Source organism: Apteryx mantelli, chromosome 1 (assembly GCF_036417845.1).
Source record: "Apteryx mantelli isolate bAptMan1 chromosome 1, bAptMan1.hap1, whole genome shotgun sequence".
NCBI lineage: Eukaryota > Metazoa > Chordata > Aves > Apterygiformes > Apterygidae > Apteryx > Apteryx mantelli.
Window position 1 is genome coordinate 66498749 of NC_089978.1, and position 22726 is coordinate 66521474.

A 22726-nucleotide genomic window follows, 5' to 3' on the forward strand; every position below is an offset into this window, starting at 1 on the left:
TTCCTCCTGTTCAGCTTCTATAAAGTCAGTGTGAAAGTTGTTTTGCACATAACATCCAAATACGCTGAACTGACTTGTAATGTTTCCTAGGGTTTGCTTATCTATGGTCCTGAAAAAGGTGAAGAAGGAGTAATGGGCTTCCCAGGACAAAGGGTGAGTCACTCATTGAAGGCATTATTCATCCAGCTAAATGGGGGCAAGACCAAGCTGAGAGTTTTCCTTTAGAAACAAAAAACAGATTAAGAAACCATAGAAATGATAGTTTGTCAGCCCATGGATGCCAAAGAAAGGCCATCTCTGAACTCACTGGTATGGGAAAGGGAAAAGGCCATTTTGAAATGGTAAAGGGAGGAGGGCACCACTAGACTCGCAGATATGCGTATGTCCTCACTGGGAAGCCATTCGTGACACTCACTGGGCAGCAGGTGCAGAAAGCTGTACTCGCTCACTGTAGCTCCTCTACTAGTCCCGAGTTTCATGTCACTGTGACCATCTTAGCTCTCTTTGCATGATGATTAACAAACATGAGTTTGACTACAGCTACTCTGTGAACCCAAATAAAAAGCATATCTAAATGCTGCTACCTTGTAGCATCTATGGATGCTTTTAGTTGCACTGTTTCTAGAGTGCATAAACAACATAAGAATAGTATTCAACACATGTTTTTTAAAATATCAGATATCTTTAAAATTTTCATGATCACTTTCAATGTACTGATCAAGAGATATAAGGTGGAAAAAGTCAAATATTAAATTAAACTTCAGATCTGTTCTGTTTGCACCATACATGTATCTCATTGAAAGTATATCTGAATTATGACTGTTAGTTTTAGAACTTCAAACTTACTGTCAAACTTACTTTATCTAAGAAGTAATAATGGTTCTTAAAAGATTTGTTAGGATGCCACTTTATTTTGCTAATTTTAATGTGTCTTCATAGGGACTGCCTGGTATCAATGGTTTTCCAGGACTCAGTGGAGAAAGAGTGAGTATTTCACACAAGATTTGTTTCTAACGTGTATTTAGACAAGCTGTCTGAAAAGCAAGCTGCAGAGGACAAATTCTGCCTGAAATTATACCAGCTGTGGTCTGGTAAATATCATCTGGATTCATCTATCATTGTAATTTTGGGTCAGGTGGTTTCCTCATCAGTTGAAATAAAAAAGGAGGCCTATAACTAAAGTGTGTTTTGCCATTTCAATATGAGCACGTTTTCAGAGCACCATGAGAAAGTGTCATATTCATTGTTCCCATTACTACTACCATGCTTTCTATAACTTTCTTCCTGCCATGCAGAAACTTAGTCTTTTAATTAGCTTTCTGCAGATGTGCTTGAAATCTGTAGTCTGTGTTACATCTTGAATATCAAAAAGCAAAATGAAAGAAGAGAAGGAAACTGATAAATAAACCAGTTAAAACTCTGTCGCCATAGAAACAGACACAATATTTAAAATAGAATTCTGCCAGACATGGAAGAGCTCATACTTTTTATCTGCGTTCAGAAAAAGGCCTCTTCAATCGGTATTAGAAATCACTTCCACGAGATATTCAAATAACTGTGGGATGCATGACTTCTCCATGCTTCCCCGTTCTTAGTTGGTTTAAGGATTTGTCCTGCCAGGACAATAATAACATGAAATTTTCACAGCTGTTCAGTCCAGTCACAAAACCTGGTGGTTGGGAAGGAAAAATGCTATCAATCAGTAATATGTACATTGAGAGACTGATGCAAAATCTATTAAAGCCAAATAACTGTCTTTCCCTTAATTTATATTCGTTCTTCAGTCAGAAACCTTCAGGGGCTTCCTTTTATTGAAAGTGAATCTTGGCAACAATTTTAGTGGAGTGTACATTGGTTTGGACGAATATCACTCTATAATATGTATATGCAAAGGAATGGGCTTCTTAATGTGCTATTCACCAGTAAGCACATTTTTGTTGTATTTTCATGAATGACTTGATCCCCCAGCTTCACTTTTAGACTGCCAGCTCCATCTAGTGTAAAGAGATTTTACAACTACTACTTAACAGTTTCCTCTTCTGATACTTTGATGTATAGTTGCCATTATGGAAAAGTCTTTGATGCATATGGTTCTGTTTGTGGTATCTTGCTGAGTGCTGTGGAATTTGTAGTGCTTTAAAATTGAGTAAATGTTTTGTAGAACCAGTTATTAAATTCCTGCTCTGTGCAGGAGTTCACCCCACTGTGAAACTCAGGAGTTACTTTAAAATGCTAGCTAATAACCAAACTAGTGTGAATTACACACCTTTGCTGGTTTCAGTGAAATTGTGTGGATTGATATCAGTTAAAGATCTGGCCCCTGTTTTCTCCTAAAAGTTCACCTTTTTAACATCACTCTTTTTCCAAAGTGGATTTCAAACACTTCAGCTGAGAGAAGGGGGCAGGACCTTAAACGTTATAGCATTGGACAGGACGTGGTCCTGGGCAACCTGCTCTAGCTAACCCTGCTTGAGCAGGGGGTTGGACCAGATGCTATCTGGAGCCCTTTCAAAACCCCAACTGTTCTGTGATTCTTTGATTCTGTGATTTGTTGTGGTGGGGGATGGAAAATTTCTGTGGGATACAGTGTGCCCAGCATGGATGTGAGGGAGTAGGGGAGGAGAGCGCAAGGGGGATGTCCAAGGGGACGGTGCGAGGGTAGGCACTCTATCCCTCCGCACATTGCCAGGAGCTGCAGAGCCTGCGCCACAGCAGGTCCCCTGGCCTTTGACCGGAGTTGGGCTTGGTCCAACAAATGGAACATTGAAACACAAGGACACTTGATGGTGTTACCTTCATTATTACACTCCAGGGAAGATGAACTGTTCAGCTCTGTTGCACAGTTCTCACCCCAACAGCAGTGGAAGCCAGCTGATACAGACCAAATAATTTTATCCTTTTGGGGATAAGGAAAAAGTGAACCATTTTGATGTGTATTACAGGGTTTTTCAGGACTTGATGGTGAACCAGGTGGCTACGGTCCTGGAGGAAGCAAGGTACTGCCTTACTTTCATTTGCTAGAAGCAATAAATGAGGTGTAATTTTGCTTTCTTTTCTTCCCTGTAATGTAATAACAATTGAAGTGCTTGTTGTCATTGTAGAACAACCAGTTTTGTCATTAACTTGGAGTCTGTCAGATTTCTTAAAATTCACATCATTGCTTTTGAAAGCTTGTTTCTTTGTGTTTCATAGGCATACATTTCTGTTAAAAAAAAGTCCTCTGAAATAACATGCTTAAATGCAATACTTCAATTTCTATTAACACAGGGAGAACAGGGTGAGAGAGGTGTTCCAGGACCAACTTCTTATCTTCCTTACCCCATTCCAAGAAAAGGTATGTCTTTTTTGCTTAGGTTACTTATCTTATCCATGGACCACCTTCCACGTAGATCAAAAGCATGAAATCCTGAGAATTCAGCTCCTTAAACTGTTCCAGAAGGTATAGTTACCTTCCCAGAGACTGCCCTAATCACCTTTTTGCAGGCAAGCGGCTTCTTTCTGTCTCCCCTGCTGATGCTGGACTACCATACAAAAGGCATCCATGCATTCCTGAGACCACAGAGAAAAAATAAGCAAAAAAAGAGTGTGACATAGTTGTACTGTGAAAAGAAGAATGGGAGATATGTGTTCTTGTTCCTGTTTCAGAGTCTTTGGATTAAATGCCACAATGGTGGCAGAGCAGAGACCATACATCTAATCTAATATATATATATATATATATATATGTATATATATATATAAAGAAGTCCTGAGGTATAGAAGGAGATTTGTTTCTTCCTTTTTTAAGCTGAAAATTTTTTTTTTGTGATCTTTTCAGTAGGCTTGTACTACTCACTGTCAGCTGTTTTGCAGAGCAGTGGCGGCTCTGGCTGACCAGACCAGAAACACACAGAGGAAGCATGTCAGTTTGCCAACGCCAAAACTGTGCCAGGGGAAGCGCTAACAAACAGAAAGGATGATCATGTGCCATTGCTCAAGCCTGGGCTCTCATCCTGTTGAGTTTGCCAGTCTTGTTGAAAGCCAGAGACTAACAACATATGGGTCCCTTCTTCCCTGAAAAAGAGGGTAAAAGGCCCCAGACATTGTTCAAAGCACCCAGAATACCTTGCCAAGGTTATAGGAGCAGGAGAGACTGTGCAGAGAGAGGAGAAAGCAGGCAGCGTGTTGGACATGTCACATGTCCTCTGACATTGTGGACCTTTGACAAAAAGCATGATACTTTCTGCATGCAACAGCTGGACCCAGTGACATGCTTTTGGTACTGGAGAGCAGAATAAAGCTCACATACATACCTGCTATCATGACTGATTCACATAAGGAAAAGGAGGGGCTTTCCTCAGAGGGCTGGCCTCCTGTGCCTGCTGGGAGCAACATGGCTCTAGGGGCATATTAGAAAGTGCAGAGAGATGTTTTCCTTTCCCTGGGCCTGCTGGCTCCACACCATTCCTGCTACAGGACATGCTCAGCCCCAGATGTTAGGGCTTTACGGAAATCTCTCAGATAGACTGCATTCATACTGAGGTGGCAAGAGGTGGCAGGTTTCTACATCTCTAAAGCTGCCTTTAAGAAATAATTTATCATATTCTAAAGCAGCTGAAGTTCTTAATTTTTACTTTTTAAAAATTACAGTAGGTTGAGCAATCTGCAGCATATCACAAGTCAGTATTTATGCATCACAAACAGCATCACATTAATGTGTATTCTATGGAACTGGGGATGTCTTTCAGGTGCAAGAGGTGATCCAGGCTTTCCAGGTACTTCTGGACCAGAGGGAGACCCCGGAGAGGAAGGAGATCCTGGAGCACCTGGTCTTCCTGGATTCTCCGATGGTAATATGCCAGCATCACGTGTTTTAACAACTGAATTTTACAACAGGTTGTAATTGGAATGGGGTTGGGGCGGTGTGTGTGGGGGTGGGGGGTGCAGTGTGTAATATGCAATACAATGTGATAGATAACTAACTGCTGGGGCAGAAACTCAGAGGTGCAGTTTGCATTCCTGCCTCGGCTCCCATGGGGCTCTGGCAGAGCAACTGCAGTAGGGATAATAACAATTACTTGCTTCAATAGCTGTTGTTGATTGCTTGAGTGAAAAATGCTGTTACCATTTTTGCTATGCACTAAATGTCTCTATTTTTCTTTGTGTGCTAGATGTAATTGCATGAATTTTCACTTCCATTATGTAACTGCTCTTTGTGCAGCTTTGTTAAGAAATTCTGCTGAGCTTCTCCCCTGCTTGTGATTCTGTTCCAGGGGACGGGGATAAGTCAGGCTTACCTGGAGAAATGGGACCAAAGGGTGAAAAAGGTGAAATAGGTTCTCCTGCTTATCAGGCAGGCCCGCCTGGGTTTCCGGGTAAGCACGGCACACCAGGACTCCGTGGTCCACCTGGTCCCCGTGGATCTCCTGGTAAGTGCATGAAGAGAAATGATGAGAACTCACAGGAGCATCTTTATAGACAGTTGTTGGCAAGGCAGAGTGAAAAAGTAGACTGAGGGAATGAAACAAAATGGATGGCTGGTGGGGGGACACAGGAGAGAAAAGTTGTATGCTCATGGATGAAAGAAAGGTTTGCATGATTTTTAGACAATCCTGGCAAATTTGAAATACAGAGACCTGGCTGGCCTGTGGGAGGGATATGGAGATTTCATGCTCAGACTTGCATTTGTGTCATGGTGAATAAGAGATTTTTTTACAGCTGAAGTTTCAGATAAAAGACGTATACCAGTGCTCTGGTAAAAGGGTCCTAGTAAGTGTGCAAGAGATAAAAGACAGATTGAACAGCGTCTCAAATGGAGGACATTGACTGTAAACAGCATGTTCAACAGACATAGAGATTAAAATGAGAAGTTGCAGAAAAGTCCAGTTTTTGTCTCCCCAGTACAAGAAAGACACTAACCTATGGAGGGACATCAAGATGGTTAGGGGACTGGAGCATATGATGCACAAGGAGTGGCTGAAAGATGGGTTTCTTCCTTAGCCTGGAGAAGAGAAGGCTAAGGGGAAGCTTACTGCTATCTTCCTCTGTCTCTCAGGAGGTCACAGGAAGAATGGAACCAGACCCTTCACTGAGGTGCACAGCAAAAGGACAAGAGGCAGTGGTCACAAATTGCAACAAGGAGCTAGATGAGGCCTCAGGAACTAGCTCTAACTATAAGTCTGGCCCTACTTTGAGCAGAGGGTTGGACCAGATGGTCTCTGGAGGCCCCTTCCAACCTAGGTTATTCTATGCTTCTATGAAAAGTGTCAGACAGTGCAAGAGCAGGCGTGGAGAAAAGGATTGCAGGAAGTGATCCAGAGCTGGTAGTCTGTGGTACTGCAAAATACATTGTGCCGAGGGAGAGCAGGACCAGGAGTACCCGAAGCTACAAAGGTTGTGTTTGTGATAGCGGACCACTTCCTGGGTCCTGGGGCCATATATGTGCTGAGGCCATGTTCTATAACTGCACAGAGATGAGACCTGAGCATATACTGTCCGTGTATGCCTCTTGGTGGTTTCCAGCCCAGGAAAACCTGGACCTGGGGCCATGTGCTCCAGTCAGTTCCTGGTCCATGTACCTTGGAGTGCACCTCTCCTGCAGTACAATCATAGCTATAGGGAGGAAAAAGACAGGCAAGCTGGTATCAGGGGGGTTATCACTGCTAAGAAATATCAAAGAAGGTGAATTCTTTGAAAACAGATGAAATAAACAGGGCTTAGGAAGGCAGAGGCAAGCAAATGGCCCTTTTGGGTGGTTGTGTTGGTACAGAGTGGCAGGAAGGTGAAGAGCTGGATAAGGAAGGGGGCAGATAGGCCATTATTGTGCAAATTGAAATTACTGGCAATGTATGTGGGAAGCTGTGAGAAGGAGAAAAAAGAGAGAAGGTAGTAGATAAGAACAAACTGGGTTAGGCAGTAAATGACATTGAGTGAAAGCATAAAAATGCAGATGCAGTGCAGCTCAAAGGAATAGGGAGGAAAGAGAAGAAAAGTAAAAATACAATACATTAATTTATATTTTTATTTAATTAACCTTCTAGGTTATCTCTTTGGATTAAAAGGACAGCAGGGGACTCCAGGTAGAACTGGCACACAAGGTTTTCCTGGGCAAAGAGGACCAAAAGGACCTAAAGGCAGGTTATAACAAACAGGTGTACAGATTATCTGCTGTTATGCAATTGCGTAAAACTCCCATTGCATTCAGTTTGAGTTTTGTCTAAACATGATGTACACAGAGACCAATGAATTTGGTCTGGTGCTAACACAACGAGGAAAACATTGTGTAAGTTTCTTATATGAAAAAAGGAAGAAGTACTTTTCTGAAGTATTTGAGAAAGTTCTCAAGTATTCTCAGATATGTATATTATGGATACAGGTGAAAGTATATTTGTTCTGACAGAGCATTCTTTCTTCTCTTTCCAAACCATTTTCTTAGGCGAAGAAGGGGACTGTGGTACTTGCCTTGTGGGTGAGGAAATCAGAAGGGGCTCTACTGGTCCCCCTGGCCCACGTGGTTTTCCGGGAACTCCTGGCCAGCCTGGGAGAAAAGGAGAACCTGGTGATCAAGGTCGACATGGTACTCCTGGCTATCCTGGGGCAAAAGTAAGATACTTATTTCTTTAATGTGCGGTTTCATATGCCTACTAGAAATGAGCTGATGACCAGCTGTAGTACTGATCATGATCTGGCCAACTAGCAGGATAACAATTTCAGCAGTTCCAAAACACCTGTTTCTAAGAAGATGCATATGTCAACTTGCCAAACTTGTTTATAATACACTAAGTCTTTCTTAAAAGCCACCAATGAATAACTCTGCAAAGACTGCTTTGCTAATGATTGCTTGCTTATTATTTACAGTTAAAGGTGCTATGGTATGCCAACTGCATCATGTTTTCTCACAGTCAGAACTGACTTCAGGAAGTTACATCTTCTCTCAAGATGTTAGAACAAAATTTTTGTAGAACTGACCCAAAACTGATTTTGGTTATGAAAAGATGTCGGAGCAAACTTAATGTCTTCAAGTTTTTTTATTTTGGCATTAAAAAATTAAAAATAAATTTTGGCTTGATTGTTGATGTCAAAAAAAACAAAAAAAAGATTTTTTTTGCTGCAAATTGAAATATTTTTATGAAAAGTTCTACTTTCCCAGGGTCACGGGGGAAAAAAATTGAAAAAAATACTTTTGAACAGTTAAGTATTGAAGCTTTGGTTTACCTAAAGTTTTGCAAGTTATTTTTTGCTTTTGAATTGAAGAATTTCAATATCTTTACTCAATAATTCAATTTTAAATTATTATAGAATTAAGATATATGCAGACATACCATAGCATAGCAAAATATCACTCAGCAGCAAAGCCCCAACTGTATCTAAACTTCTGGTCTGCAGAAAATTTGAAGTAGGAAAAATTAGCTTAAATATTCTTCGTTTATATTCTTAGTCAGAATGAACTCCATAATTCTGACTGTAAACATGTTACATTTATAGATAATGAATTAACTTAATTTAGATCAGTTTTACATCAATTCCATGAAAATAAAATTTGATCCTAAGTAATGGGCATTCCTTTTTATGGGAAAAGAAGGATGAGAAACAACTGTAAACCATTTGGAAAACACCTGTGTGCTAAAATTGCATTATACACAACATCTAAACCTTGAAAACAAAAAATAGAAAAGTGAAAATCATGTAATTATTGCAGCAATTATTCTTGAAGAACTCTGCAGTTATATAATCAATGAAATAATTCAGCATATTTAGCAAGTTTCTGGGATTCCTTTTGGCCTGCAAAAAGGAACATCTGAAACAAAATCTCTACACTGGCATCTAGACATGGCTTCATTGATAATTAACATACAGTTTTCAAATATGTCCAGATAAACCAGGATCCTTTTACTTTGATTTGATCCCCCCTTTAGACTTACAGAATTGTGAATCTGTATTCTTGACATGACCAGCAGCTGAGAAACAGTTTCCACACATGCTTTTCACACAAGAAACTCTTGCAGAAAGTCGGTAAAAGACCGTGGTGGAAAAGATACTCTATTAAATAATTTATGGCAGAGGAATCTTTTAAGCAAAAAATATATGTATCAGGAAGATTCATTTCATTCAATATATACCCTGGAATTGAGTAAGAGGAAGAGCGCAGCGAACAGAGGCAGCGAACAGACGCAGCAGTTTGCGCAGCAGTGGTTGGGCTCTGACTAGAACTTGAGGATCTTGTGGAAGTTGTGGGCTTTCTGAGGACCCCCGAGGACCTAGAAGGTGATCGCTGTGAACAGGAAAGGGGAAGCTAGGCAAGGACAACTGCAGGAGGCCTTGACTTCTCCTGGGAAAAGCTCGTGGGAAAAGCTCCAGCTAGGAGTGGCTGCTGCTAACGAGCTCTCTGGGTTGCCCCTGACCAGAGGGGGTTGGGGCCTTTGATCCCAGTGGCCCTTGATTGGGCGGTCAAGCACCCTGTGAGTCAGTGCTAGGGAGAGGCCTATATAAGAGCCAGGCCTAGAGCGCAGCTCCCAGAGGCAGCGAACAGAGGCAGCGAACAGACGCAGCAGTTTGCGCAGCAGTTTGCGCAGAAGGGCGTGCGAAGGGACGTGCGAAGGGACCTTCATTTCTGTTCCCTGCGGTGTACACTTCCCCAATATGGTCGTGACACGCCGCACAGCACGTTCCCCAGCGGCTGCTGGAGTTGCTGTGTCAGAGGCTTGGACCCAGACTGGCCCTCTGACAGTAGATGCAGCTCTACAGGTCTCAGGCTGCAGGGAGTGCTTGGGGCCTCTCCGGGAGGCCTGGGCTGGCAGCCAGCTCTCCTGCAGGAGGTGTGCTGCTGTTGACGAGTTGTGTCGTCAGGTAAGGGAGTTACGGGAGGAGGTCAGTAGGCTGCGCAGCATCCGAGAAGCAGAGCAAGAGATAGACAGGGTATTCTCGGAGACTGTGCAGCTTCGGGAGTCCCAACCCCCTGCAGCAGTGGAGTTGCCAGAGGGCTCTGTGCCGTGTGAAATGGTACATCATAACATCATAGAAGAAGGCTGGAAACTGGTCACTGCTCGTGGGAGGAGAAAGGCTCCTACTCCTCCTGAAGACCTGAAGCTGAAGAACAGGTTTAGTGCCCTCCAGGATGAGGAGGAGATGGACATGGCTGCCAGGGAAGTACCTGGGACAACAGACCCTGTGCCCTGCCGGAACGCCCGGAAAAAGCGGCGGGTGATTGTTGTGGGGGACTCCCTGCTGCAGGGGACGGAGGCATCTATCTGCCAACCTGACCTCATGTCTAGAGAGGTTTGTGGCCTGCCGGGGGCTCGTGTGAGAGATGTCATGCAAAGACTGCCTAGGCTCGTCCATTCTTCGGACTATTACCCACTGCTGCTCTTCCATGTGGGTGCCAATGACACCAAGGGCAAACTGGAGACCATCAAGCAGGATTTCAGAGCTCTGGGGATGGTGGTCAAGGGTCTGGGAGCCCAGGTCATCTTCTCCTCAATCCTGCCAGTGAGGGGGATGGATGAGAGAAGGAGGAGACGGACTTTCCAGGTTAACGACTGGCTGCGCCGCTGGTGTTGGCAACAGGGTTTTGGTTTCTACGACCATGGGACCCTGTTTGAAGATCGACAACTGATGGCGAGAGATGGGATCCACCTCACGAGGCGGGGCACGCGGGTCTTTGCCAACAGGTTGGCCAACCTGGTAAGGAGGGCTTTAAACTAGGAAAGATGGGGGAAGGGGAGAGTTATAGTGACAGGGTAGTTGGCAAAAGACTGCTCAAGTCAGGATGCCTCCAACAGGTGAATGCAGCCAGGGAAGTGCGCATGGGATGTGGCTATGGAGGACCCTCTTGTATCCCTCCTGGGAAACCTGCATGCTCGATCACCTCCCTGAAATGCCTGTACACCAATGCACGCAGCTTGGGGAACAAACAGGAAGAACTAGAGATGTGTGTGCGGTCGCAGGGCCATGATCTCATTGCCATTACAGAGACATGGTGGGATAGCTCGCATGACTGGAGTGCTGTCATGGATGGCTACGTACTTTTTAGGAAAGACAGGCCAGGAAAGCGAGGTGGTGGAGTTGCTCTTTATGTGAGAGAGCAACTGGAATGTATTGAGCTGTGCCTAGGGGTGGATGAAGAGCGAGTCGAGAGCTTATGGGTAAGGATCAAAGGGCAGGCTAATAGAGGTGACACTGTTGTGGGTGTTTACTACAGGCCACCTGATCAGGATGAGGAAGTGGATGAGGCCTTCTACAGACAGCTGGAAGTAGCCTCACAATCCCAGGCCCTGGTTCTCATGGGGGACTTCAACCACCCCGATATCTGCTGGAAAGACAACACAGCTAGGCACAAACAGTCCTGGAGATTCCTGCAGAGCATTGGTGACAACTTCTTGACCCAGGTGGTGGAGGAGCCAACAAGGAGAGGTGTGCTGCTGGACCTCGTACTAACAAACAAAGAAGGACTGGTGGAAGATGTGAAGGTTGGGGGCTGCCTTGGCTGCAGTGACCATGAGATGGTGGAGTTCAGGATCCTGCGAGGAGGCAGCAGGGCACCAAGTAGGATCGCAACCCTGGACTTCAGGAGAGCAAACTTTGTCCTCTTCAGGGACCTACTTGGAGGAATCCCATGGGTGAGGGCCCTGGAAGGAAGGAGTGTTCAAGAGAGTTGGTTAATATTCAAACATCACTTCCTCCAGGCTCAAGAGCGGTGCATCCCTATGAGTAAGAAGTCAAGCAAAGGAGGCAGGAGACCTGCATGGATGAGCAAGGAGCTCCTGGCAAAACTCAACCAGAAGAAGGAAGTCTACAGAAAGTGGAAAGGGGGACAGGCCACTTGGGATGAATACAGGAATGTTGTCAGAGTATGCAGGGATGCGACGAGGAAGGCTAAGGCCCGTTTGGAATTAAATCTGGCTAGAGATGTCAAGGACAACAAGAAGGGCTTCTTCAAATACATCAGCAGCAAGAGGAAGACTAGGGAAAACGTGGGCCCTTTGCTGAATGGGGTGGGTGCCCTGGTGACGAAGGATGCAGAGAAGGCAGAGTTACTGAATGCCTTCTTTGCTTCAGTCTTTACTGCTCAGGCCAGCCCTCAGGAGCCCCAGACCCTGGAGGCAAGAGAGAAAGTCTGGAGAGAGGAAGACTTTCCCTTGGTGGAGGAGGAGTGGGTTAGAGATCATTTAAGCAAACTTGACACCCACAAATCCATGGGCCCTGATGGGATGCACCCACGAGTGCTGAGGGAGCTGGCGGATGTTATTGCTAAGCCACTCTCCATCATCTTTGAAAGGTCATGGAGAACAGGAGAGGTGCCCGAGGACTGGAAGAAAGCCAATGTCACCCCAGTCTTCAAAAAGAGCAAGAAGGAGGACCCAGGGAACTACAGGCCAGTCAGCCTCACCTCCATCCCTGGAAAGGTGATGGAGCAGCTCATCCTGGAAGCCATCTCCACGCATGTGGAGGAAAAGAAGGTGATCAGGAATAGTCAGCATGGCTTCACCAAGGGGAAATCATGCTTAACCAATCTGATAGCCTTCTATGATGGAATGACTGGCTGGGTAGATGAGGGGAGAGCAGTGGATGTTGTCTACCTAGACTTCAGCAAGGCTTTTGACACTGTCTCCCATAGCATCCTCATAGACAAGCTCAGGAAGTGTGGGTTAGATGAGTGGACAGTGAGGTGGATTGAGAACTGGCTGAATGGCAGAGCTCAGAGAGTTGTGATCAGTGGTACAGAGTCTAGTTGGAGGCCTGTAGCTAGCGGTGTCCCCCAGGGGTCAGTCCTGGGTCCAGTCTTGTTCAACTTCTTCATCAATGACCTGGATGAAGGCACAGAGTGCACACTCAGCAAGTTTGCTGATGATACAAAACTGGGAGGAGTGGCCGATACGCCAGAGGGCTGTGCTGCCATTCAGAGAGACTTGGACAGGCTGGAGAGGTGGGCAGAGAGGAACCTCATGAAATTCAACAAAGGGAAGTGCAGGGTCCTGCACCTGGGGAGGAATAACCCCATGCAGCAGTACAGGTTGGGGGTTGACCTGCTGGAAAGCAGCTCTGCTGAGAAGGACCTGGGAGTGCTGGTGGACACCAAGTTAAGTATGAGGCAGCAATGTGCCCTTGTGGCCAAGAAGGCCAATGGTATCCTGGGCTGCATCAGAAAGAGTGTTGCCAGCAGGTCGAGGGAAGTGATTCTCCCCCTCTACTCAGCCCTGGTGAGGCCACATCTGGAGTACTGCGTCGAGTTCTGGGCTCCCCAGTACAAGAGGGATGTGGCACTACTGGAGCAAGTGCAGCGAAGGGCCACAAAGATGATTAGGGGACTGGAGCATCTCTCTTATGAGGAAAGGCTGAGAGAGCTTGGCCTGTTTAGCTTGGAGAAGAGAAGGCTGAGAGGAGATCTTATCAATGTGTATAAGTATCTGAAGGGAGGGTGTCGAGAGGATGGGGCCAGACTCTTTTCAGTGGTGCCGAGCGACAGGACGCGAGGCAATGGGCACAAACTGAAACACAGACACTTCCATCTTAACATGAGGAAAAACTTTTTCACTGTGAGGGTGACAGAGCACTGGAACAGGTTGCCCCGAGAGGTGGTGGAGTCTCCTTCTCTGGAGATATTCAAAATGCGCCTGGATGCAATCCTGTGCAATGTGCTCTAGGTGACCCTGGTGGAGCAGGGGGGTTGGACTAGATGATCTCCAGAGGTCCCTTCCAACCTCAGTGATTCTGTGATTCTGTGAAGCTAGGGAAAATCTAACATACATGGCTTATATTTTTGTGAGCATGAATATAACTATCCAGAACTAACTGATGTAAAATGGCTAGTGGTAAATGAATCTGTAACCTCTGGGCCTCGGCACCTACCATTGGTTTGGTCCTGTGACCCTAAGGTTCTTGGCCAGAAAGCTAGCAATGCCACTTTCAGATGAGATATTCAAAAAGAGACCTTTGTGTTATATGAAGGAATCGGGAATCACAGAGCCTGGTCTTCAGCTTCACCACAAATTGCATTTGCAAGAGATGAAATCTCCATCCTTGGAGATTTTCAAAACTTAACTGGACCAGATCCTATGCAACCTGCTGTATCTAGCGCTGAGCGGTGGGTTGGACAGGAAACCTCCACTGTCCCTTCTAACCAAAACCTTCCTACGATTCTGTGGTTTGGGGCAAGTCACTTAATCGCTCTGTGCCTAAGTTCTTGCCCCTCGTAAATGAAGAAAATGTTACTTTTCAACACCAGTGTTGTGAAGCATAATCCACTGATAGTTATGGGGCTGTTATTTGTAGTGGTGGGCAGGAGAGAATGCCTACAGACAAATATAACCTTGAGTTGTGTTTCTGTGGTGCCGAAGAGTTGCTTACCACAACTCCCTCACTGGTGAACAGTAAGTAATCTACCATGCCTCCTCTGATGCAGTCCATCCTCCAGCTGCAGTCATCTGTTGGACTCCAGCTCATAGGAAGCAGCACTTTTACCAGAGCCTTCCTCATGCAGAAGCACCCCTGTCATGCCACAAGACCTTGCTCCAGTGGCCTTACACAGTTAGAGCATATTAATAAAGGTTCAGGCACAAGAATGGGAATACTAAAGAGGGAATTATTCATAGAAAGTAACAGAAAAGAAGTAAACTTAGAGCAGACAGGACACTGGAAATACAAATCTTGATACTTAAGTGGTTCTTGGTTTGTTTGTTTATTTTTTCAATATGGATAACACCAGGGATTGTTGGGTCCGCATGGATTTCCTGGACCAAAAGGAGAAAAGGGAGATTCTTTACGCATAACTACTAAAGGTAGCGTAAAAAATTCATGTTGCATGTGTTTTGCAATTACTCATACTTTTCATGAGGGACTAGTCTCACAATGAGAGCTCTTCTTTAGGCACCAAAGGAATTCGAGGAGATCCTGGGCTGCCTGGTGTCAGAGGTGAAGATGGCTTCCCAGGCAGAGATGGCTTAGATGGTTTACCAGGACAGCCTGGCCTTCCAGTAAGTAGCAAATATAGCTAAATCATTTCAGCCACACTCAATTACTAATGAATTTAATTCTGAGAAATTATCATCACCTGACTGTCCTTCATTCGCAGATAGTGATACACAACTAAACTAGATTTGCTGGTTATTGATATATCAAACATCAGTTTTACTCTCAGGGTTTTTTAAAACAACTGTTCTCTTTCATTCCCATTTTATTTAAACAAATAAGCAGTACTGTATAACCCAGTTAGGCCATTTTGGTATTAGTGGTTTGTTAGTGATTATTAGTCATTTATTACCACCTCCTTTTAACTTTATCTCAGAGATACTCAAAGTCACAGAACTTCTACAGATTTGTTGTGACTGAGTTACAGAAAAGTAAAAATTATTACAATTTTACATCCTCAAAATGTAGGCTATGTCATCATGCATATGCTTGGTAGCATCTCAGCTAACTAACTGTAGCCATCTAAAAGTTAGACATCTAGACATCTTTTGGTCTTCTAGTGTCCCACTGTAGGCAAAAGAGCACCCTGCAAGTGCAATTTGTCTTGCCTATCATAAATGCTGGTTTGGACCATTAGGATGCTCTTCCATCACAAGATGGGCCAGAGACATAACATCAAATCTGGACCACAGTGGTTTTTGCTACCAGTAGAGATGATGCTTTTTACTACTTCTAAGGACGGAAACATTTTCTGGTCATAAGATGTTGATTTAAGATTGCAGCAATATTACTAGAATAATAGACCCCCCAAAACTACCTATTTGGGCACAATTTTATGCCAGCTGTTCTTAAGATTTGCAAACTAAATGCCACACCAAAACTAGCTGGGATTCAGACACCAGCTGCACCTAACTCTAATGATTATTATTAGTCTTGATAAATATTATCCCTATCCTGTAACCTTTTGTAACCTTTGTAACCTTTGTCTGCCTCCTCAGTTCCTGTCTTTCTGTCTGCTCTGACAAAGAGGACATTATGTTTCTAATTTTTTCCCTTTCCCTTTTCTTGATGGAGAGCAGAGGAGAAGGATGTGAGAATATATTGGTTACATTCCAATCAGACTACCAAGAGCCACACATGTAATCAGCAGAGCAAGGAGCTCTGTAGTGATGTGTGTGGTTTCCCCAAAATCCACTTGCAGCTTCACAGAAGGGGGAGTAAGGTTGTCCTCCTTAGTAATTCATGTTGCCCAATGTTGTTCATTGGCCAGCCTTTTTACAGGGATGCTCCCTGTGAGAGTGCATCTTGAGTACCTTTTCTGCTGTGGGATCTAAACTGAAGTCTGATTATTTCAAATATATGTTATTTGCGTATTGATTTAAATAGCTGGGATGTGATATGTGAGGAGTAGCTGCCTATAAAATGTTAGTCATAAGAGTAGTTAACTGTTTGAGTTTTGTTTGTTTCGCAGCAAAGTCAAGAGTGACCACTTCTATCCACTTCCCACAGGGTGATGGTATCAGAGGTTTCCTTGGTGATCCTGGTTATCCAGGAGAATTGGGCCCAAAGGGCTTTCCAGGAGAAACTGGCCTGCCAGGTGAAGGATTTATTGGCCCAAAAGGGTACCGTGGTCCTCCAGGTGACCGTGGACCAGATGGAAGCCATGGACCTCCAGGTTTGCCTGGGCTGCCAGGAGAGCCTGGCCAGCTAGGTAAGAGTGAATGCTCTGTCTTGTATCAAAGCCATGAGAGACCATTATTGGATTGTGTACAGTATCTTTACAGCATCACTGTTGAAAAGACAGCATTTGCTGGGAGATTATATGGGTAAAAAGGGATTGACCGTGTTAGTTGTTCAGAAGCCTTGAAGAAAGAAATACTTCCCAGTATTTTCATTTCAAGTGTTGAAATAGCGTAAATGACTGTGTCAGTATCAGTGAGTAAAATCTATTCTTTTTTGAGCAGTTGAAGGCAATAGAGCAATGTTCTGTCCTTTAGAGTACTCACAGATGTTTCTCTCTAGTCTTCCCCATCCAACTTAACCTTTTAATTGGCCAGAGAAAATCGTGTATCTGTCCTTCCAGATGTCACGGTATCTCTGCAGCTTTCCACATTCCTCCCAGCATAAGAATGCTGGGGCTATATTCACAAGACTTTGGCTCAGAGTTGTGTTGCTCAGCTTCAATGTGTCTGGCAGAATTTGCAAGCCGAAGTAGGCACCTGCACACCCAGTACACTGCAGGGGGAACATAGGCTTCTAACAGTGGGAGAATTAGGTTTCAGGCCTGGCTCTAATAAATATACAGGTAGAAGAGTTCCAATGTTTTATAATTTTTTGTTTCATGTGGTTTCTCCAATGCACAATAGTTAAGAGAATACATTATATGATGTTGTAATAGATACTGGCTAGAACTGAAGAGGTTTTAGAATTCTTCACTTGTAAATGATAACTATCTTTTCCCATTCTGCACTCTTAGACTGTGGACAAATCATTGAAGACTTTTCCAGAGGAGATGGAACTGAGCCAATCTGGTCAGGTACTGTACATAGAAGTGGCTTGAAAATACCTTAATATTTAGTCTTATGCTGCTCTTATGGCTTGATACTTTCTTTTTGATTACTACTTTGGACACTCTTGATTGTAAACTTCAGGTCAAAAATAAACATTGCCTACAGGGAAAACAAGTATCTCTTTGTTTTGAAAAACAGCCATCTATAAAGTCGGAATACCCTTGCTTTGCCAGTCTTACTAGAGCAGACACTGTAGTCCCCATAAAAGAGGCAGAAGAATGGCTCTTGGTTCAGCGTTATTGGGGTGGAGCTCAGCATGAATGCTCCCCAGGAAATGCCACCATTAGCAAATTCCTTTTATAAAATGAAGACAGCTTTTTTTAAGCTGAGATTTTGCCCATTAAATTTAATTCACCAGCTTTAATGATGTTGTCTCAACTGCAGGATGCAGAGCTGATGAGGGACAGTGTGTGAGCGCATACCATGCAACTAATCATGTCTGTTTGCAGGCGCGGGCTGTGTGAGACCACCAAAGGGATCCCAAGGCCAGCCAGGACTGCCGGGAGCCACAGGTAACATTTTGCCTTTACTTTTGTTCCCATACGCACAACATTTTGAGGAAGATCTTGCCAAACCTATTAAAGTTGTGTCTTAGCAGTGAGTGTATTTTAGGCCCAGGAAGTGACAATAGAGGAAAGCATTAACTTGAAGTAGGCAGAGGGGTGGTAAGCAGCATGCAGCCCTGGTGGCTGCACCATTCCTGAGCTAATTCTGCCTCTGCTGATGAATTTCAGCCATGAAACAGAAACAGAAAGTGCCTTCCTTTTGCTATTCACCGCTGCATGTAAGTGAGAGTAAACAGAGAGAAAGAAATCCCTGCTGTCCCTCAGAGCTGATTGGGCACCTCACAGGGAAAGTCCTGTCCTCTAAGAGCAGGGCAATAATTCCTGTTAACCTTGGAGGAGGGGGTTGCAATGGAGGATTGTGACAGGTCCTTCTCACTGCTTCTCTTCACATGATATACACAGCCCTTCAACAAGGGTCAGCCTAAACTGTTTGATACAGCTCAGCGTAATGGGCCAGGCTGTCTGATGCCATGCAGTTGCACTGTCTGTTCCCACACACACCTTCCTTGCAGAGCTCATCTACCCAGGCCCAGAGGGATCATCTGGCAATCCCAGAAACAAGGGTTTCTCACCTCTTTCATAAAGGGAGAGGAGGTGGGGACAGAGTATGAAGGACCATGTGAGATGGGGAATGAGAGAAACACAGACAAGGTGTGCTAAGAGGTCAAAACATTAGACCTCAAAGAGGCTCAGTGGTGGGCCTCTAAGCACCACTGATAGTTCCTATAAGCATGCTTCCTCCCAGTCTAAGTAATAAAGCTGATTTTCAGTAAATAATTCTCATCTCCAGCTGACAGGGATACTGACAAATAACATGATTTGGTCCTTCAGAGTTTGGGATATGTAAAATTCTTGGTGCACTCATTCCTGAACTGCACCTTCTGTGCCTTAGCCAAGGTCAGAGATCTGGACTATAATATTTAAGGTCAACCTTTTTATTTTTTCAGCACAAGGTTTATTATGGCATCTATGAATTGATTTATCACAAATTCATGGCTCTTAAAAGGAGACATTTTTTCTCTGTTGAGAGATGATGTATAGTTCTGATTTATGTTGTCTTAGTCTTAATGCCTTAGTTGAGCACTAGGATCAATGCTGCTAAAGATTTTTTTCTTTGTGATCTTTGTAACTTTTCCTGAGTAGGATGATTTGTTTCTGCTTTCATTTATATGAGCTTTAAGTTTCTCCTTTCAGCGAATGCAGACAGATTTAATTTCTCACTCTAAGACTGCTGTACATTGGTGCTGCACCACTGATTCTTGTGTTTCATATTTTAGAGTTTTGGTTAGCCCTTTAACAGCTCTTTCTCTGTTTTCATCAGTTTATATCTCAGTAATTTTAACGTTTATTGTCTCCCTGCCCTCCAACAACAGGAAAAGTGCCCTTGCTGAGCTGAGGACAGAATTCTGTGTTTATAGCCTCCTTTAAACCTGAGAAAGTTCTGGAGATAGAAAACTGGGAAGAACAGGATGCTTTTTACAGCTTTTCTCAGCTTCTTGTTACTATAGCTCCATCCATAGTTTCCTGGAGTGTAATGCTTGCCCGTATCACTATATTGTCACAAAAGTACCAAAGCCTAATTTATGCTATCACCATTGTCTTCTTAGGATGTTGTATTTTTCCCCTCAAGATTGCTGTTGATAAGATATTTAAGCTGTTTTCTCTTGCAACCATACCACTTAGAAGTTTGCAAACTGAACATTGTTCTAAAATACAAACTTTTTCTTACTACTGTTTGGCACAACATGTTAACACAAGCTAACATCACATAATAAGTTACTGAAATATGTGATAAGCAGTGGTTGCTTTCTCCATCTGCTGCCTGCTTTCTCTAACATGGCTTTTTAATTAGTACAATTCTGAGCAGAATGAATGAAAGTCAGTTATTACAGATGGGAAACAAGACTAAGATGCTATTTGGGTAAAAGGCACATTAGAATTTTTCATTGAGACCTGAAAGCCTAGGAGTTTTCTGTTTAATTGCTTTCTGAGAAGTTATTGTTCATATAGGGAAGAGAACAATGGTACTGTATTGCACTAGGAAAATGCTATTCACACTGCATAGGCTGTTTATGTGCTCCTTAATTCTAACCTTTTTTTAAAATTTCCTTCTCCCCTTCATGAACAACAACTAAAACTGCAAAAATTGATGGCTAAATAATAGAAAATCAGAAAACTAAAATGGAAAAAGCATCAAAATTCAAGTGACATTTTGATTATTTTGTCATAGTTAGAGATGAATAAAGAGAAACTTGCTTTCAGTGTAATAAATAAATGAGTTGTAATTCATGATGATGCTAAGCAACAACACTAAAAATGTTAATGCATGTTGTTGACCTTCAAGTATGATCTGGGAACTTGGAGTTCAAGGAACTAGTTCTCGGAAAGAAAAAGCAAAGCATTCCTTAGGAATTATTTTTAAAAAACATTACCAAATATCTTGATCTTGGCATACAACATATTAATGAGAATAATATAATAGAATTTTTGCATGAAAAAATGCATAAATAGTATAACCTTACAAACTTAACAGAAAGAAAAGAATCCTACTAAATGCTTGTAAGCTTTCAGATGTTAAGAAACACTAATATGCAGTTGCCATTACTGAAATATCAAATACTACGTCATAAGGAAGTGAGGGTTTCATTTTTCCTGAAGCCGGAACTTCAGTATGAACATGAGGTCAGTGCCAGAGGAACACTTTCTCAGGGCACAGCCCTTCTTTGACTATCTAAGCTGCAGACCTGCACTATTGCAAACATAGTAAGTAGACAAGTTACTTTGTATTCTGTCCCTAGGCTGATTAGATCTAACCATTAGCCTTATTTCTCTGTTTTGTGGTTATTTAAACCACCCCGCTCATGTTCTGTGGTCAGTTCTAGCAAGGAAGGAAAAAATTAATTCCTCCTACAGCCTCTCCCCTATGTCGGTTTCCATTGAGCATTCTTCCTTTGACATCGCCTTTTGACTTTAAGTTAAAAATCTTAATTTACAAAACATTCTTTAAAAAAGTCTCCAAAAGTCTATTAGATTTATGATATTCACTCTAGTAGCCTCCATATCATTAGTCTTGAAGTCAGCAGCAGTCTTTTTAATACACATTTGTAGAGCACTTAGTCTAGCATTTCATCCATGTCTTGGAACCTTGGATGCTCCTAAAGATCTACAGTGTACAACATCCAATTAAATTTTTAAAAATTAATCTTTGCATCCTGAAATACTTCATTATGATATTCACCACAATCTTTGCCTCCATTATATGCACATTTCTGTTTCGCTTGTTTGGATCTCACTTGCTTTACTTTCTTTTATATAATTTAGGTGCAAAAGGTGCAAGAGGATTCCCAGGTGATCCAGGTCCAGTGGGATATCCAGGACTAAATGGTACACGGGGTGATCCAGGTCGGGAAGGAGTCCCAGGTCCTCCAGGTATCTTGAAATAATTAGTCATTCTTTATTTACTTTTGACCTCTTTTCTATAGTCACAGGAATCCAAGATTCATCTTTTTTTGAAGCCACAAGGATTTCATGCTGCTTCTGTAATGATGAAAAATAACATAGATTCCAACCTTCAAATGTGCTTTATAGTGCAGAATTATAAATGTGACAGTAAAATCTCATAAAGTTGCTATAGAAATAAAGAAATTCACTACTAAGATGCGTCAGATTCCAGATGGAATATACTCAGTGCAATGATGCAGAGAGGGAGAAAATACTAGTATTAATGTTTCTATTTAACTCTTTCCAGCATTAATATAAATTATACTGGACATGTTAAAGACAGAATGCCAGCTAGTCACCTTACTCATAAGTGACTCTGCTTCTAAACAGTGATACGAAGTGTTTGCAAGTGTTCAGTGCCTGTCACATCTTATAGAAGTTTGTAATAGGCGCATATTAAATCCAGGGCTTCTGTATCTTTCCAGGGATTCCAGCATGTCCAAGACACATCAATTAACTGCATGTATAGTTGTTCTGTTCATGCACAGTAAGTCATATGAGTCTAAAATAGGCCTACTGCACACACACATAAGCTGCAGAAACAGTCTGGGCATATTCATAGGTCATCAGTCGGTCCAGCAAGAGTTACTGCCAGAAAATCTGAAATGAATGGTTTAACATTATCTGTTTTCCACTTGTAAAAAATTTTCAGGTAGAAAAAGAGGATGGTTTTCAGAAAATTCAGAAATGTTGTAGCTATAATGAAATCTCTGTTTTTTTCTGTTAAGGTTGGTTTGGAAATGTTTGCAGTTCTCAGGGGGTTTTTTGTAAGTTTGCATAGATATTGATTAATACATTTTAAAATAAAATGAATGCATATTTCTGAGTGAGCAATACCAAAATACAACTTATTAGACTACTGCCTTTCCTACTGTGGATGGGAAGGCCCTTTGGCAATGCAGATAATGCAGTTCAGATTCCCAAGGAACAAGCAAAATTTGGAACAAAATGAGACTGGAGGTGCCTGTTGTGTTGGAAAATGTATGGTGATATGCAAGGTAAAGGAATTAGGCCAGAGTATCTTCATAACAATATGGATCTTCTTGTCCTTCTCCCCACATTCACTGTAGAAAAAATGTTAGATCTGTGAAAGCTGCTTAGACAGTCCCTTATTGCAGATTTTCTACTCTAATCTAGAGAAAGCACTTTTACGTCTCTGTGGTTGACCAGGTTAATTTGGTCAGAGAAACAGGCACTGAGTTTTAT

At 42.9% G+C, this 22726-nt stretch overlaps 1 protein-coding gene across 3 annotated transcripts in view; it reads left to right on the top strand.

Annotated features, from left to right (window-relative positions):
- The window catches only part of COL4A2 (collagen type IV alpha 2 chain), a 152474-nt gene that overhangs the window by 103549 nt on the left and 26199 nt on the right, over positions 1 to 22726 (top strand). For all 3 annotated transcript variants that reach the window (XM_067293899.1, XM_067293893.1, XM_067293906.1), the window contains exons 15-28: positions 91 to 153; positions 940 to 984; positions 2943 to 2996; positions 3268 to 3334; positions 4728 to 4829; positions 5253 to 5408; positions 7020 to 7112; positions 7415 to 7581; positions 14681 to 14753; positions 14842 to 14948; positions 16393 to 16594; positions 17360 to 17419; positions 17903 to 17965; positions 21341 to 21448. In XM_067293899.1, the coding sequence (XP_067150000.1) occupies positions 91 to 153; positions 940 to 984; positions 2943 to 2996; positions 3268 to 3334; positions 4728 to 4829; positions 5253 to 5408; positions 7020 to 7112; positions 7415 to 7581; positions 14681 to 14753; positions 14842 to 14948; positions 16393 to 16594; positions 17360 to 17419; positions 17903 to 17965; positions 21341 to 21448 (1360 nt within the window). The remainder of the gene's footprint in view (positions 1 to 90; positions 154 to 939; positions 985 to 2942; positions 2997 to 3267; positions 3335 to 4727; positions 4830 to 5252; positions 5409 to 7019; positions 7113 to 7414; positions 7582 to 14680; positions 14754 to 14841; positions 14949 to 16392; positions 16595 to 17359; positions 17420 to 17902; positions 17966 to 21340; positions 21449 to 22726) is intronic.